At 32.9% G+C, this 17,305-nt stretch overlaps 1 protein-coding gene across 10 annotated transcripts in view; it reads right to left on the reverse strand.

Moving 5' to 3' along the window:
- LOC141452598 (TOX high mobility group box family member 3-like) overlaps positions 1-17,305 on the reverse strand; it is a 268,943-nt gene that overhangs the window by 6,910 nt on the left and 244,728 nt on the right. For 8 of the 10 annotated variants that reach the window (XR_012457487.1, XM_074124898.1, XM_074124905.1 and 5 more), the window contains 5 exons: positions 5,310-5,411; positions 3,907-4,022; positions 2,403-2,610; positions 439-554; positions 20-155 (listed from right to left, as the gene is read on the reverse strand). Coding sequence is in view for 9 of the 10 variants with exons in the window: in XM_074124898.1 (XP_073980999.1) it covers positions 20-155; positions 439-554; positions 2,403-2,610; positions 3,907-4,022; positions 5,310-5,411 (678 nt within the window). In the remaining variant the exon portion in view is untranslated. The remainder of the gene's footprint in view (positions 1-19; positions 156-438; positions 555-2,402; positions 2,611-3,906; positions 4,023-5,309; positions 5,412-17,305) is intronic. The other 2 variants (XM_074124899.1, XM_074124908.1) reach the window with 1 other exon arrangement.

Genomic DNA, 17,305 nt, shown 5'->3' on the forward strand with positions numbered 1-17,305 from the left:
AAAGATATTAAATACATACATTTTTATGTTCTGCGTCAAGTGCATCCCACATTGATGCTACAATTTTAGAAACTTCACCAAAACTAGCATTTGGATTCTGACCTTTGATAGCTGCCTGGGTGTCTCTAAAAAATAGTGCGTAAGCCGATACGGGCCTGAAACATTTAATTTATTTTTGTTTTGTTAATAATAATAAAAAGAAAATAAGAAAAATGAAATTATCAATTCTATTCTAAAGAATAAAAATTATTTATTGTAAAGAAATAAGTCAATATCACATGAATAGAATGAAACAAATTCCTAATTTTAATATAACGAATGAAAAGTTGATAATAAGGAATATATAATCTACTGATCTTCTGTAAAGTTGATTGCATAAGTAGGGAGATCTAACATATTTCATGGGAAAATTGGGCACCCTAAATTTGAGAAACTTACTTTTGTGGTTCATTAGGATCTCTCTTCTTCTTTTTCTTCTGAGTTTTTGGTTTCTTCTGGATTTTTGCCAGTCCATTCTCAGCTGGTTCAGGTGATGGTCGTTTCAATCCTGTAACCTGCAATAAATAAGAAAGTTGTTAACAACATAAAAATAAATACAAGAGTAAAAAGCTCTATAGTCTAATGCATCTATTTACTATTCCAAATTCTTCGGAACTCTTCTAACAAAATTTATTAGTTTTGAGAATAAAAATACAAACGCAGATTTACGAGTAACTGAACTTGCAACAAGGGTAGTTTCCTACCAATTTTAAAAATAATTGCACTGGAATAAATGATATTCTGTTGTGAAATCAAACAATCGGACACAAATTAGTTTAGCACTTATAAGAAGGTACATAAATACTTCAAATTTACTGATATAAATAATAATAATAAACAAATATTTGCATACAAACTTGTAAATTCTGTACTCTTAACAAAACCGCAAATTTCAACAAAACTAAGTACTAAACAGGAGGAAGGTAAGTAAGGTAACAGTTATTTGAATTTCTTGGTTCATGAAGTACTAGCTTTAAACTTGATATAAACTTTTGTAATGCAAAGAATTAATTAAAAAATTTATTTAAAAACATTGTTATTTAGAAATCCCTATTTATCAAATAACACAATGAAATTTACCGGTGAAAGATTTTCTTTTCAATAGGGTGAAAAAATAAATGCCAGTTTCAGTCATATTTTGTACTTTTTTTTTTATTGTGCTGAGCTTCCGACCTAGGGGCTAGGTCATCTTCAGGGCTACTTCACAATGTAATATTTTACATCATTAAAGGTTGGTGTGTCTTCTGTCTTGTCTGCTCATGGACTCTGCTCAATAAAAAAATACAAAATATGACTGAAATTGGCATTTATTTTTTTTTATCCTATTGAAACAATGAATCAGTCACCAAAAATAATAAACAGTTTTCTTTTCATGTAATATAATATCAAGAAGCAACGAAAGAACCTATTAACGCTGTAAAACAGAGCCCTAATTATTGAGACATTTAACAAAATTTGTTAAGAACTGAACAAAAAACTTCATTGTAATAATTATAAAACAGATTAAAAAAATAATAAAATAAAATGATAAGACATAAGGAGTTGACAGCGACATCTATTAAGCAGAGAATTAATATTAATTTAATAAAATATTGAAGAAATGAATTATTAAAAATGCAGAAAATATAAAAAAAAAAGTGCCTATATGACATTTTAATAAATTCATATTAGTGTAATATATGGTCGTTTATTTCAAATTCTACATTAACAAATAAAAGTTAACTTTTGAATTCTTTAAATTAAAGGAACGGTTCTCTGTACTGTCTTCACTTTCTTTTACAGTTAAAGTTTAGAATTTATCAAATATTACATTTTCAGTCTCCCATAATTTTGTCTCTAACCACATATAATTAAAGATTTCTATAAAAAGTTCTTTGATGAAACTTATACCTATTTATTAATTGGGAGGGGGGAATTCTGATACAGAAATATACATAACATTCAAATATTAAAAACTAAATAATTCTAATAATGTGCGATAATTAAAAGGTACAAAGTGGAAGTTCAAAACGATCCGAAACTTCAGGAATTAACTTCTACTTGTAGGGAGAATGGCTGCAGCAATTAATAAATTGATAGTGACTGACCAAATCTTTATATTTTTGATACATCAGCCAAACATAAAGGCGTCACTCCCACATAGCTCTAACTACATATGCTGGGGCTTTATTATCGTTCACAGCTTAATAATAAAAATCTGAAGGAAGAACAAAATTAACAGAATTTCATACCAAATTATCATAGAGATTCAAGTAGTGTAGATGGCGGAGATATTCCAAATGTTGAAAATACAACCAACTATACATGGCGTAAGGTTAGGACAAATGGCGGAAGTGTTTAGGAGGTTACGCATGTCAACTCACCAGGTGGGTGTGTGGGGTGGAATCGTCGCTATCATCGCTGGTCGTCGTTGTTTCATGTGGTTGTATGGCACCTTGCGGTGATGTGGCCTGCTGTCTACCCTGTGGGGACCGCATTGTCGCTTGTGGAGGCCCCATGCTATAGTGTTGCAATTGCGCCAAAGAATTCTGGGGCATTCTGTAATTATTCTGATTGGGCGGGCCATATCCGCTAAGAACAGAAAGAACAAATTTTTAATGAAACTAATCCAGCAAATAAAAAGAAAAAAGTACATATAAATAAAAATACTACGTAATGTGTACACAAAAAAGACCATTCTTGAATTAAATAATTCGATTTAGCGTTTACTTTTGGATTGAAAGTTGTTATATCCTTCGTTGATAATGTTACTTGGGTATTCAATGATCAAACATCTTCACGCTTATTCAACACAGGCAAAGGTTAATTTTACTCCCACCAAAAAAATAAAATATAATAAAAAATAACAAAATGCCTTGACCGAATAAATTATATCGGGTGGAGTCTGGATCATAGTTGCAGATGTAAAAGAAATCGTTCAAAAACAACATCTTCAATTTTTTCTTTTGTCTGACGGAACATTTATGGAAGAGCTTGGTCTTCCAAGTTCTTAGAACTAATTATTTGCTTAATTTTGATTAAATTAAATATATTTTTATTTATCTGGAATAATGTAGGAGTACATAAAAAGTTCATCTGATACATTACTGGCTCTTTAATTGTACCAGATAAACCTAACCAACGTTTTGTATCTACCAGAAATTACATTTGATAGCGAACCAACTTCTGTCTCAGCATTTCATTAAATCCCACATTCAAATGTCATTATTATTTTATGTAGTTCTTGTCAGTTAGATTTTTTTTAATGAGACGTTGCAAATATCCATGATTTCTTGGGGAAAAACTTGAGATGTATGTTTATACGGCACTTTTTCTAATTCTCCTTTTTTACTTTTTCGGGAATTTGAACATTTTCGTCATCTCTAAAGAATCGGCCTGTTCTAAAACAAGTACTCGTCTGAACAGAATCGTCAATTTCTTGTATCATCAACGTCATATGATAGGCACCTTAATCTTGTCTTTCTTTTGTGATTATTTAATTTAGAAAATAATAGCTGCATATTTAGATATTATAGAAAGCAGTGCGCTGATAAAGGTCATCTTTCCCTTTGTGATTTTATGCGGATCGCCATAGCTTTTCTTCAGCATTACATCAAATTATTAATGTAAGAAAGATAATAGATATACTCAAAAATGAAGTAAAATATTTATCTACTGTAAGTGTAAAGATAAAGTAATATCATTTCGTGATTTATAAGGCTGAGTACTATAACTCCTTCTGGTGAAAAAACGGTCTTTTTTTATTTGCCTTATTATATAAAGAAATTAGAAATTAGATGTATATATAAAAAATATATTTTTTAAACTAATTCACATACAATCTTTTCAAAAGTTTCTATTTACTTCATTACTTAAGGCTATACTCACTTGATTGGTAAATTAATATGTTCCTGGGGTGGAGATAGATACAGCGGTTGATGATATGCAGTTGAGTGATGATCACTAAGCGTCATAGTGCTCTGATTATTCAATGGCATAGAAATCTGTGAACAAAATTATTAGCGTTACAGTTGCCAATAAACAACCAACATAAATTCCAAACAGAAATCGAAATAAAAAAGCTTAAAGCTTCTCTTAGATCAGGACAATACTGAGAGACTATGTTCTTATTATATTGTACTAACAAGAATCTGTGACAGTAATACTCTGCTACCTTTAACAGTAATCTAATCCTAGAGAAACTTAAATTTTCTTGTTTTACTGCAGAATACACCACCTATTTATTTGCGGAATATAAAATACTGAACGAAACCATGAATCTAATCTAAACACAAAACATAAACTTCTTCCGACATTACCTTTTATATCCCATCTACTTTCTTTACTGATTTAAGATTTATCTTATATACACATACCTTGATTTATCAAGGTACCTTTTGCATTTATTCAATATTATAAAATGAATAGTGGAATTTAACAAATTATCTGACTGGACACAGTACAGGAACAGAGCGTTTAAATTTAATTAATTTTCAAATTGATAGTACGATTAAACGCGCCTCATCTCTCTAACCTTCGGAGGCAGTCGGAAGACTAGCTTTCGTATCCTCAATACAATCAAGCAATAATTATAACTGAGGGGATCAAAACTCCTGCCTTTGGTATAATTCTTGAACATTCAGTCTTAGTTTATTCAGAGAGGTCGTAATTCAAAATGATTTCTGTATCATAACTGCAGAAGTACAAGTTGTTATGGAAGACAAAAAAAGCCATGTTCTTTTTTTTAAGAGATATTTTTGGGGTATGCTTAACTTTGGAGCCTAAAGGGAAGATTTGACTTAGCCAGTAAATAGTTTACAATCAGCTTTTTTACAAAATTAACACACAAAAACAAAACAAAAATGTCACATCAATTGAAGCCGCTTTTTAACAAAGTAATGAAGTTATAATGGCAGAAAAGTGGGTTTTGAAATTACTTCTAACTTATCTTCTACCAGTTAGTGCAAGGAGTCATATTGTTCTAATAACAACAGTAAGTTCTAAAAAATGTGTCAACGCTTTCTTAGAAAATGGTTGGGTCAACAAAACTGCATTCCATCCAAGATTGTATTCATCGAAAATTATTTTCGTTATTTCCGACCGGTTCGTATTTTCTTCACCGTATGGTCCTCAAGTTTTTTATAGAGAAGTGCACAGTGAAGGATAAACTCTCCGATTTTTTTAAAAAAATATTTGTGAAAGTTAAAAAGGGTAGGTTTGCAAATTGAATAAGCAAAATAATAGCTTTTTTTCAATTTAGGTTTTTTAATTAGAAGAAGGTATTAACTTACAGGTGGTGGATGGTAGGGTACTGAGTGCTGTCCATTTCCCTGATGTGGATTTATTGGAGGAATGTCGAAGTCTTCATCACCAAAACTAGGGGTGTGGAATGTCTGGAACATACAAACAGGAATTATAATTTATAATAATGACACCAGATTTATAAATTAATGCCAGAAAAGAAAACTACAAGTGTGTCATAAATGGAACCCCGAGAAATATTTTATATACTGTTCCATTAATGCTGAATCTTGAAATTCGACAGATTATATTAAGTTGGTACTACACTTATTTCAAAATTTTGTAATATTGTTCCCCTGAACAACAAAAATATAAATCAGTGAGTGGCCTTTAACAGAATAACTCAAAAACTAAAAGCTAAAGAAGTTTAAACTTTGAATTCCGTTTTTGTACTGTGGTCGCTAATGATACTGTTTTTTGACCAAAATTTAAAGACCGAAAAGACAACTGTAATTTAGCGTTTGTTGTTATTTTATATTTCTTTGCTATTGGTATATTACCAGAATTCTATTTTTGAGATAAATCTTTTGGATATACTCTCAAAAAGGTTTTCGAGGTTCAGGCTCTTTTAGTTCTATCAGAGGTGCTCTGTGGAGGACTCAAATCTAAATCAACACTAAATCTGAAACCATACGTACTTCCAGGCTACTAGTGGCATACTAGTCACTTTCAATCTCATGTAATTCATTTATGGCAAACATCAACCCAATATTCATCAAAATTTAATTACACTAGAAAATATCTGTTTATTATTATTATAATATCAAAAAAAGAGGGAGGGGATTAGCTGAGTGGTTGGCGAATACTCGAATCCAACGCAGAAATCCCGGGTTCAAATCCAGCTGCTGCCCTTAGATTTTCTCTTCCTTGAAGCTGCTTACGTCTTAATGTCCGTATGTTGACATGCCTTAAATAAATAAATAACGAGAAAAATTGTGTGAGGGGTGTTTCAAATTTTGAAACTACTGAGCAACAAAATATGTGCCAGAATGTCGATAGGGTTGGATGATTGTAGGAGAAAGGCAGTAAACCTCTTTGTTATAATATGTCAGTTGGAATTTCGAAAGATATCACTGCCTTCAACAATGTTGTAACGAATTTATCTTTAGTTTGTTGTAAGATTATTTTTTGTAACCATTGATATTTTTTGTTACTTTTTACAAGCTCCTCTGAATAGAGACGAAAGGAGTTCCCATTCAAAGAAGATCTTGAATTATAAAGTATCTGAATTTTATGAAGATTATTGTAAAATATTATCAATGACAATTAAAAAATGTACAGAATTTCTAGAAAATTACAATTTTTGATCAATTTTATTTTAACGAAAATTGTGAAAAAAATAAAATAAACATTTCCCCCTTTTTTTTTCATTTAAAGTAAGGGGTAAATTTAGTTTAACCATAAAAAGTGTAGGCAGATTTTTCTTTCTATTTTATTTCTTTTAACAATAAGTAAAGAAGAAAAAAGAAAGTTATATTGCAGAAGGGAATTTCGTCTGACATTAGCAAAATACGACTGTTCTTTTCTTTGGGAAGAGCCACAGCCCAGACAAAATAATAATAGGAAGGAAATTGAATTTGGTAGAAGTGAGGGGGTGTGCTGGGGTGATAAAGTGGTAGAGGTGGAACAGTAGGGTGGTGGTGTTAGAGGGATGCAAGCAGCAGGCCCAGACGTCAATACCGAGTTGGAAGTTTTCAAGTAACAAGATCCAATTTGAGTTTTGTAAAAGTTTGTACTCTACATCGAGAGTAGGGTGGTATGTAAAGAAAAAAAGAGGTTTTGCCGAGAGGAACTGCAGGAGGAGGATAGGTTAGGCTGAATGTGCACAGAGGGTGCCATGAATATGCGACATGTGTATTTTAGTGAAGTGTGGCTAGAGAAGAGGCAGCCCTACCTGTCTATTGTACAAACACACGTTATTACTGCAGTAAACAGACCTATCTCTCTAGTGTTCTGGTAGATCTAGCAATACATCCGAGAGAAAAGCATCAATGTTTTCTGATTACACATTATTGGTAATGCTAATGAGCTTCATTAACACCAACTCTCACATTGCTAACTGGATATTTTCCTTCAAAACTGGGGTTTATTTATAATTTTTTTTTTAATGGAAGACATAGCAATGGCACTTGATTCTCCACGCTTCCTATTTCTTCTAGTTACCTACATCAAGGCAAACTATTTAGAATAAATGCGACAGTCTAGCGTTTTGAGAATACAAGAGACCTAGTTTCAAGTAATCAGTAGAAAAAATTTACGAGAATTAAACAAATTAGACGCACTTCTGGCTCATGATAAAAACGACGTGACATCTGTCCCTTAAAGTCTGGAATAAACGGAGGCTGAACTTTATACATATGTTATGTTCATCACAAACATCTATTGCTAAAAACATTTGATTGTGGATTAATAGAAAGCTAGCCAAATATATCGCAATTACATCCTCTTTTAGCAGTAATAGAAAGTTAAGAAAATGTGTAAAGTTTGAAAGGCTATTTTTGGCAATTTAAAATAGACAACACCTTTCTTAACTAAAGTTAAACATTACTTGCTACCACAGGTGTTGGCGAGGGACGTTTTTTTTTGTAACTAAAATGATTAGATGTAACCTGAGATTTATTCTGGCTTCCTCAGGAATCAGAATTTGTTTCTAGAACATACACTCACCCCGAGGGAAATAAACTAACACAAAAAGAAAAATAAACGGTACCCTAATCCTTATTGTGGTGAAGTGTACTGATTAGTGATGGGCTATTTGAGCGGACTCGTTCCATTGGAACGAGTCCGATGGTGGAACGAGTTGATTCAAATCCCTATTTTTAAAAAAAGTGATTCCGCCCCGCCCCAAAAAATTTAGGCAAATAAAAATGAAAATGAGGCAGCAGAAGGTTTGGAACGATTAAACATAAGAACAAATGTCACGCAATTTATTATATTATTATATCATTAAATGTTAGCTTTCCCAGTTAATAACAAAACTATATTTCTTTAACACACATTGAGTACTATCCCTAATTTCCAATTGCTCTGATAAATATAAAATTAACAACGTAATACAAATATTAACACAAAAATAGGCTAGTCAAATATAAATTAAAGCAATGCAGTTTTGTCATTATCTAGCTTGACCACTAGAAGACTGGAGTTAACTTACTTCAAGAGTATTCAAGGTAGAGAAACGGAAATGGGTAGGAAATTATTCCATAAAAATTCTAACCCTTCAAAATTATAATTACTCATAATATTTATTAACTAAGAATTGAATATCAAGCTTTTAAAATATTATCTTATTGTTTTACAAAAAGAAAAAGCTGTGTGCTTAATCTTAAACTTAGCGCTGGACACTCTTACTCTCATCTTCATTGGCGTAAGCTTGAACGTGTACATGTCAGCTAGACGGTCAAAGTAAAACTGGGCCAAAATTTAGTATTACCTAACTGGTTTACTTAGTGTAGTATCCCTCCCACTCTATCACCTATTTCACAAACATTCATCGATTGAAAATATTTTTTAGTTAAATATTCGTTTCATTGGAATACAAAAAACATTATAACGCTTTCTTAAGATGATTTGAATTTTTAAAATTTGTTTTTGTCCATTACTCTTATAAAATACGAAGAATTTCAAATAAAATATAATATACAAACACAGAATGATCTAGTGTGCAGGTGGAGTCAGTCGTAGTTACCATGACAACGGAACCGTTAAACGACTCCGGCCCAGCTCTAGCATTTTCATTGGTTAAATCCACTGGAGTTGGTGGAGTCGAATCCGGAGTGATTTAAATCCTTTTGAAACCGGACTCGTTCCATTTTTTCGTTCACTGAATCTAGCCAATAGAAATTGCTGGAGCTGGAACCGGAGTTGTTTAACGGTTCCATTGCTATGGTAACGAGGACTGACTCCACCTGCATACTAGATCATTGTGTTTGTATATTATATTTTATTTGAAATTCTTCGTATTATATAAGAGTAATGGACAAAAACAAATTTTAAAAATTAAAATCATCTTAAGAAAGCGTTATAATGTTTTTTGTATTCAAATAAAACGAATATTTAACTAAAAATTATTTCCAATCGATGAATGTTTGTGAAATTGGTGATAGAGTGGGAGGGATACTGCAGTAAGTAAACCAATTAGGTAATACTAAATTTTGGCTCAGTGTTACTTTGACTGTCTCACGGTCATGTACACGGTTAAACTTACCCAATGAAGATAAGAATAAGAGTGTCCAGCGCTATGTTAAAGATTAAGCACACAGCTTTTTCTTTTCGTAAGATAATAAGATAATATTTTTAAAGCTTGATATACAAGTCCTAGTAAATAAATATTTCTTTATTTATGAGTAATTATCATTTTGCTTGAAGGGTTAGAATTTTTTTTATGGGAATAATTTCCTACCCATTTCCGTTTCTCTACCTTGGATCCTCTTGAAGCACGTTAACTCCAGTCTTCCAGTGGTCAAGCTAGATAATGACTAAACATCATTGCTTTAATTTTTATAATTGACTAGTCTATTTTTATGTTAATTTTTGTGTTACGTTGTTAATTTTATATTTATCAGTGCAATTGGAAATTAGGGATAGTACTCAATGTGTGTTAAAGAAATATAGTTTTGTTATTAACTGGGAAAGCTAACATTTAATGATATTTTTTAATGAATTGCGTGACATTTTTACTAATGCATAGGGTAAGTACAGAGACCGGAATCGGTGAACGAGTTGTTGGAATCGATTCCAACCCTGGAACTGATTCAAATCCAACGAGTCCAAAGACGGACTCGTTCTGCCCATCACTAGTACTGATTAGTGATGGGCTATTTGAGCGGACTCGTTCCATTGGAACGAGTCCGATGGTGGAACGAGTTGATTCAAATCCCTATTTTTAAAAAAAGTGATTCCGCCCCGCCCCAAAAAATTTAGGCAAATAAAAATGAAAATGAGGCAGCAGAAGGTTTGGAACGATTAAACATAAGAACAAATGTCACGCAATTTATTATATTATTATATCATTAAATGTTAGCTTTCCCAGTTAATAACAAAACTATATTTCTTTAACACACATTGAGTACTATCCCTAATTTCCAATTGCTCTGATAAATATAAAATTAACAACGTAATACAAATATTAACACAAAAATAGGCTAGTCAAATATAAATTAAAGCAATGCAGTTTTGTCATTATCTAGCTTGACCACTAGAAGACTGGAGTTAACTTACTTCAAGAGTATTCAAGGTAGAGAAACGGAAATGGGTAGGAAATTATTCCATAAAAATTCTAACCCTTCAAAATTATAATTACTCATAATATTTATTAACTAAGAATTGAATATCAAGCTTTTAAAATATTATCTTATTGTTTTACAAAAAGAAAAAGCTGTGTGCTTAATCTTAAACTTAGCGCTGGACACTCTTACTCTCATCTTCATTGGCGTAAGCTTGAACGTGTACATGTCAGCTAGACGGTCAAAGTAAAACTGGGCCAAAATTTAGTATTACCTAACTGGTTTACTTAGTGTAGTATCCCTCCCACTCTATCACCTATTTCACAAACATTCATCGATTGAAAATATTTTTTAGTTAAATATTCGTTTCATTGGAATACAAAAAACATTATAACGCTTTCTTAAGATGATTTGAATTTTTAAAATTTGTTTTTGTCCATTACTCTTATAAAATACGAAGAATTTCAAATAAAATATAATATACAAACACAGAATGATCTAGTGTTCAGGTGGAGTCAGTCGTAGTTACCATGACAACGGAACCGTTAAACGACTCCGGCCCAGCTCTAGCATTTTCATTGGTTAAATCCACTGGAGTTGGTGGAGTCGAATCCGGAGTGATTTAAATCCTTTTGAAACCGGACTCGTTCCATTTTTTCGTTCACTGAATCTAGCCAATAGAAATTGCTGGAGCTGGAACCGGAGTTGTTTAACGGTTCCATTGCTATGGTAACGAGGACTGACTCCACCTGCATACTAGATCATTGTGTTTGTATATTATATTTTATTTGAAATTCTTCGTATTATATAAGAGTAATGGACAAAAACAAATTTTAAAAATTAAAATCATCTTAAGAAAGCGTTATAATGTTTTTTGTATTCAAATAAAACGAATATTTAACTAAAAATTATTTCCAATCGATGAATGTTTGTGAAATTGGTGATAGAGTGGGAGGGATACTGCAGTAAGTAAACCAATTAGGTAATACTAAATTTTGGCTCAGTGTTACTTTGACTGTCTCACGGTCATGTACACGGTTAAACTTACCCAATGAAGATAAGAATAAGAGTGTCCAGCGCTATGTTAAAGATTAAGCACACAGCTTTTTCTTTTCGTAAGATAATATTTTTAAAGCTTGATATACAAGTCCTAGTAAATAAATATTTATTTATGAGTAATTATCATTTTGCTTGAAGGGTTAGAATTTTTTTTATGGGAATAATTTCCTACCCATTTCCGTTTCTCTACCTTGGATCCTCTTGAAGCACGTTAACTCCAGTCTTCCAGTGGTCAAGCTAGATAATGACTAAACAGCATTGCTTTAATTTTTATAATTGACTAGTCTATTTTTATGTTAATTTTTGTGTTACGTTGTTAATTTTATATTTATCAGTGCAATTGGAAATTAGGGATAGTACTCAATGTGTGTTAAAGAAATATAGTTTTGTTATTAACTGGGAAAGCTAACATTTAATGATATTTTTTAATAAATTGCGTGACATTTTTACTAATGCATAGGGTAAGTACAGAGACCGGAATCGGTGAACGAGTTGTTGGAATCGATTCCAACCCTGGAACTGATTCAAATCCAACGAGTCCAAAGACGGACTCGTTCTGCCCATCACTAGTACTGATATCTTGCCTTCGATAACTTTTTTCTGAGCCACCAATTGATGAAATATCGATTTTATTGATTATATCGATCCATTATTCCCTTTTTTATCTACTGGTTATTCTTTTGAGCCTTAAGATGGAAGTGCCTGTTGATCTTGTAGGACCCAAGGAGATTCAAAACATGGATTGCAACAGAAAAAGTGTAAGTTAAACTGATTCTCAGCTATATATTATATCTTAAGTGCTGGAATAACTTCTTTTTTTTTTTATGCTGCATAATAAAAAGCAGAAATTTTATATCATCATCATTGGTTCCTCCTTCAGCTGATGTATGTACGTTTTAAAGATGAGGAAGAATTAGAAATCCGTGTACGTGAAATAGATGTTCATCCTGATGACGATGCTGAAGAGGAAATAGAGGTAAATCTACACTGATTGAGTTGAAATTAGTAGCTTATTTAAATATCTGGTGATAAGTAACAACCTTAAGGCCACTGTCATATTTGGATGAAAATTGACTCAGTCGAAAAATAATGTTAATAACTTTGTAATTGTAAACATTATGAATATTCAAGGAAACATAAATATAGGTAAGTGACAAAATAAAAACATTAATTTACATAACAGTGAATAAATTACTTTAGAAGTGTTAACAAAAAGGGAATAATTTTCAAAGTTTGTTTAGTTAGTAGATGATTTAGAAGCAATGGAATGCAGTTAACCTTTTAATAAGAATGTGGGAACACAGTTCAAGATCTTTTTTTTTTCTCTCTCTCTCTGTAAACCCTAACTACATATTATTACGACATTATTATTAAATGAATAAAATACTCGTTTGTTATTTTGCTTTCTTTTATTACGAAACTTTAAGTTTTTAAAAGTTGAATTTGAATTATACCAGAGATTGTTAATTAATAACTGAAATAATTAGTGCACGATTTCATCGGTTACCCGATGAGGAAGAGAGAAGCACACCTATTCGGCCTAGCAGGATGAGCAACTACTACAATCATACCGCTCGTCTCAACCTCGCATCGTCCGCAACAGACCAAGTGGAGATATAGTTAGTCGAATATGAGGCGAATATAGTCCTGGCACGGATCACGAAAACGATTCAAGAGCTGCTTTTCTACAAACGTTGCTGCCTAAAGAGGTGTCATTATCTGCCGGGGCACTGATTCGGCATTAACTTGAGTAAGTATACGGCTTATAAATCTTATATGTCTTAAATCTTATAACCGTTAGGGGATGTACGTAGAATGATGTGTCGTCCGCTTATTCGAAGAAAGCGGGCTTGGGGAACACCACCTCTCACAGCTCTTACACGTCTTGTGCCGCCTGTCTATAGGCTCGCGCATCCCATACGACATAATCCAATTATTATGTCCACAGCGCTCCATTTGCTTAGCCCTATCGAACCAGCCATCAGGCCAACTTAAGGGAGCTACCTCAACCCTTAGGCATCTCGCGGCAGAGCACGAAGGACAAAAGTGAGCGAGATGTCAGACGAGTGGAGATTTGGGGCCGCGGCGCGGAGCTGCTGATCCCCGTGCAGTTTTGAATAGGAAATCGTTTGCCGCCAATAAAACTCCATGCAGCGCGGAAGAAATTCGAATACATGTGTCACACCTGGGAATACAGGCCCCCATAAGAACAACTGGGCTACCCTGAGCATGTGATAAAAAAAAAGTCATCAGAATGGCGCCCGTGCAAGGTTGCAGGGGCTACCGGCAGCTTAACGCGTATCTGCAAGGGTTTCTTGAACTAATTAGAGGTCAGAGCGCTAGAGAAATCATAAAATGACAGATGCAAATGATTCTCTAGTTTCCATGTGTTAATAAAAGCAGCTGAGCCGTTACTTGTACGATTTGCAATATTATTTTACAGTAACTAATTGTTCTGAGTTATTGTCAATTCGTTATAATAAGTTAAAAACCTATTAAAACATCGTCGATTAGAATAACTCAACTGTAAATAGGAAAGCTTAAAAAAATAACCCAGTTTTAGAGAGAGACAAATAATACGACAAAAATACAGCTTTATTTCCAATGTGCCCTACAGAAAAACAACATGGCGTACACTGTATCCACCTGTCACGAGCAATTTTGATAAATGGCTTTCTTACTATTATTGAGTCATAATCGATATTCCTAGGTATATGTAATATTGTAATTCATTTTATGTATCTATGCGACATATGTATGTATTTTTTAAGAAAAATATTACCATATGACGCAATTAAATTTTTCTTTTCCTTTTATTTCAATGATACACGGTAACTTGTTTGGCCTAGCTAAACTCTTGTCTGATATCGAATGATGAACAAATATTAATATTGGCCTTGAATCTTCGATTTTCTGTTGCTGATTCCCAGTTCGAAATAATCACTTGTTTCTTTCTACACAAAAGTAGAGGAACCGCAAAGCTGTGCGTTACTTGGAAGTATATTAAGTATAGTAATCATTAAGTGATCGGAATTCAAAAAAGTAAATGTTACATTTCTAAACGAACCTGATGAACTAAAGGCTGAATTAGAAATCTGCACCAATCATTCATTACCCATTTATGACGTGTAATACGAGTATATTTGTTGGTCATATCAACAGAGATAGTTGATGTTGTTGAATATTTGTGTTTAGCGAACTCAGGCAAACTTCAGCTCATCCCAATCCGAAGTTTAATGTTACTCTCGTGCTGAATTCAGGTTGGCAAATGACAATCTTATTGAGAACCAAGCTTATTGAGGCGGAAGGCACCTACGGAGTAAGCAGCCTTTTTTGAACTACACTGTTCTGAGAACGGTTTAAACTTCCCAAAAAGCTAGAATCACCAGTTGTTGGCAAAAGATTACCTCACTTGGGGGAGCAGAGAGATTTAGGCACCAGGTAATGGTTATCCTAATTTGCCGCCTTGCTCTTATTGAGGCTTCCATAAAGACTCTCTATTGTTCCAGGAGCGAAATAAATACTCGCCCGGGTAAATTAGAGGTGCCTAGTGGTTCTAGGGGATAAGTTATTATTTGGCTGGAATTCAGCTCCTCTGGGATTTCCATAAACATACTTAAGCCCAAGGTAGCAACTTCTGTAGTATCCCTACAACTTCTTAATGTCATTTTATCCAGCCCCGCGGACCCAACCAAATTTTCAACTCTTACACTTATTAAGAACTAATTTGGACATATGGAAGTAAAGTATGGGAATCGACCAAACGTTCCAACTTTCTGTGAATCCAATCCATTGTATCCAAATATAGTTCGACAAATCCTTAATGTTTCGTTTTCCAATAAAACTTCTTCATAACGATCTAATTAACTGTTTTCATAGCGAAAATTCGTTTTCATAAAATTTCATTACAACAGCTCACACCTCAATCCCTATAATAGTTCACTTTTCTTCTCTCGCATTATTATGTAATCTGCCAGGGAGATTGAAGAGGATATAGCCCCACGATCTACTGCTTTCATGAGAGGATGGTAGTGTTGGCTTCTCCAATCTAACAACCCGACTTTGTATTACACATAACACATTTACAGTTTTTAACTTTGTTTTAGTTTTAAATTACACTAAAATAATAAATAAAAAATTTTTTTAAAGTAAATAAAAATGAAAAACTGTCAAAATTAATATTAATCCATTAATTAAAGAAAAAGTACACTTTTTTTTGGTGAGAGGTAATAAAAAGTGTAAAAAAAAGGAATTCTATACATTTCGTTGTAGTATTTTATGACAGGAAAGAATTAATTATTTAATTGTTTGTTGGCAACAGAATATCGCTGATAAATGGACGACATAAAATTAGAGACACCAAGTGAAAGAGAGACGTACACAGCCTTCTGAGTAATGAATTTATATTAATATTTTATATATATATATATATATATATATACAGATAGTAGTAATAATCGCTTGAAATGGACAAAACATAAAAGACAATGGAATGTATATTCATAACGAATGGATACCACCAGCCTGGACATAAATTAGCTTGGTATGGCACTTCCTCACTATCCAGTACGTCGGCTCTAGGCTCCCCCACTGCTTACATTCACAGAACGCTCTCCAATATCACCCAACATTTAGCTCATTCCCTAATTTTTGTGACTTTTTTTTTGTGATTACTTTTATTTTCTAAATGACCTTATCCAATCTCCTGGATTCTAACATGGGATATTACATTTGCCCAGGATTAATTAATGAATAACGATTTGTAATCACCTGTATTATAATTATGTGAAAGCTGCAGGTAAAAAGCACTCATTAATTATCATTTAGATAAGCTTGTGCTGATTAATGGGCTGATACGTCGAGAGCCGAAAGTTTGGCGGTGTTCTACATTGGTCGGTTCCTCTCTACCTCAGCGCCAATTCTGTTTCTCTTCTCATTTATTGAAATATCTTCCCTCTCTTTCCAAATTTATTAACAAAAAAACTCATTTGAGCTGGTTGGATTTCATTTTATCTCCAAATAATGATAAAATTTATGAATTATCATTTTACTTCTGTATTACCTTCTCTTTTTTGACAGAGGGTGATATAATCGAACATGAAGTTCATAATATATATGTTGACGCGTTCTTTTAATATTATAATTCACTAAAACAATGAATTTAACTTAAAGACTAAACTAGTTGCAACATAAAGGGCACTGAAACACAACTAGTAAGTACATTGTTGACAAAAAAATTATTGTTAGTGACAGCCATCCTGCCCTTCACATAAATTGTCTTGCCTATATCTTCATTCTGCAAGCACTAGGCACTTTACGGCAGAAGTAATAAAACTTTTAACACTCCTAAAAGAGGTAGAGGTTCACTTGGATATAAGTAGCCATTGTGACTTTATAACAATTAAATTAGGGGCCAGCTAAAGTAGAGAAATGTGAGATTTCGGATTGTCCTTCAGGAACAAGAACAGAATTTCTAAAATGGTTTTGAAAATTTGACAGAAAACATACAGCAATAACACTAATAAATGATGGTTTGAAATAAAACTGTCGACTTATCAATAGAAGGTTGAGGAGTTAACCAAGTAGATTGTGGAATTTATTACACTTTTCTAGATAGTGAATCGGGAACAGATCTTCTTCTCTAGACATAGATCGTAATGAAGAGGGCAATTCCAAACAGTATTTGTTCTCAATTTAGGAGA

The sequence above is a fragment of the Rhodnius prolixus genome, unplaced genomic scaffold, assembly GCF_049639745.1.
Source record: "Rhodnius prolixus isolate KJV_2025 unplaced genomic scaffold, Rpr scaffold_3, whole genome shotgun sequence".
Classification (NCBI taxonomy): Eukaryota; Metazoa; Arthropoda; class Insecta; order Hemiptera; family Reduviidae; genus Rhodnius; species Rhodnius prolixus.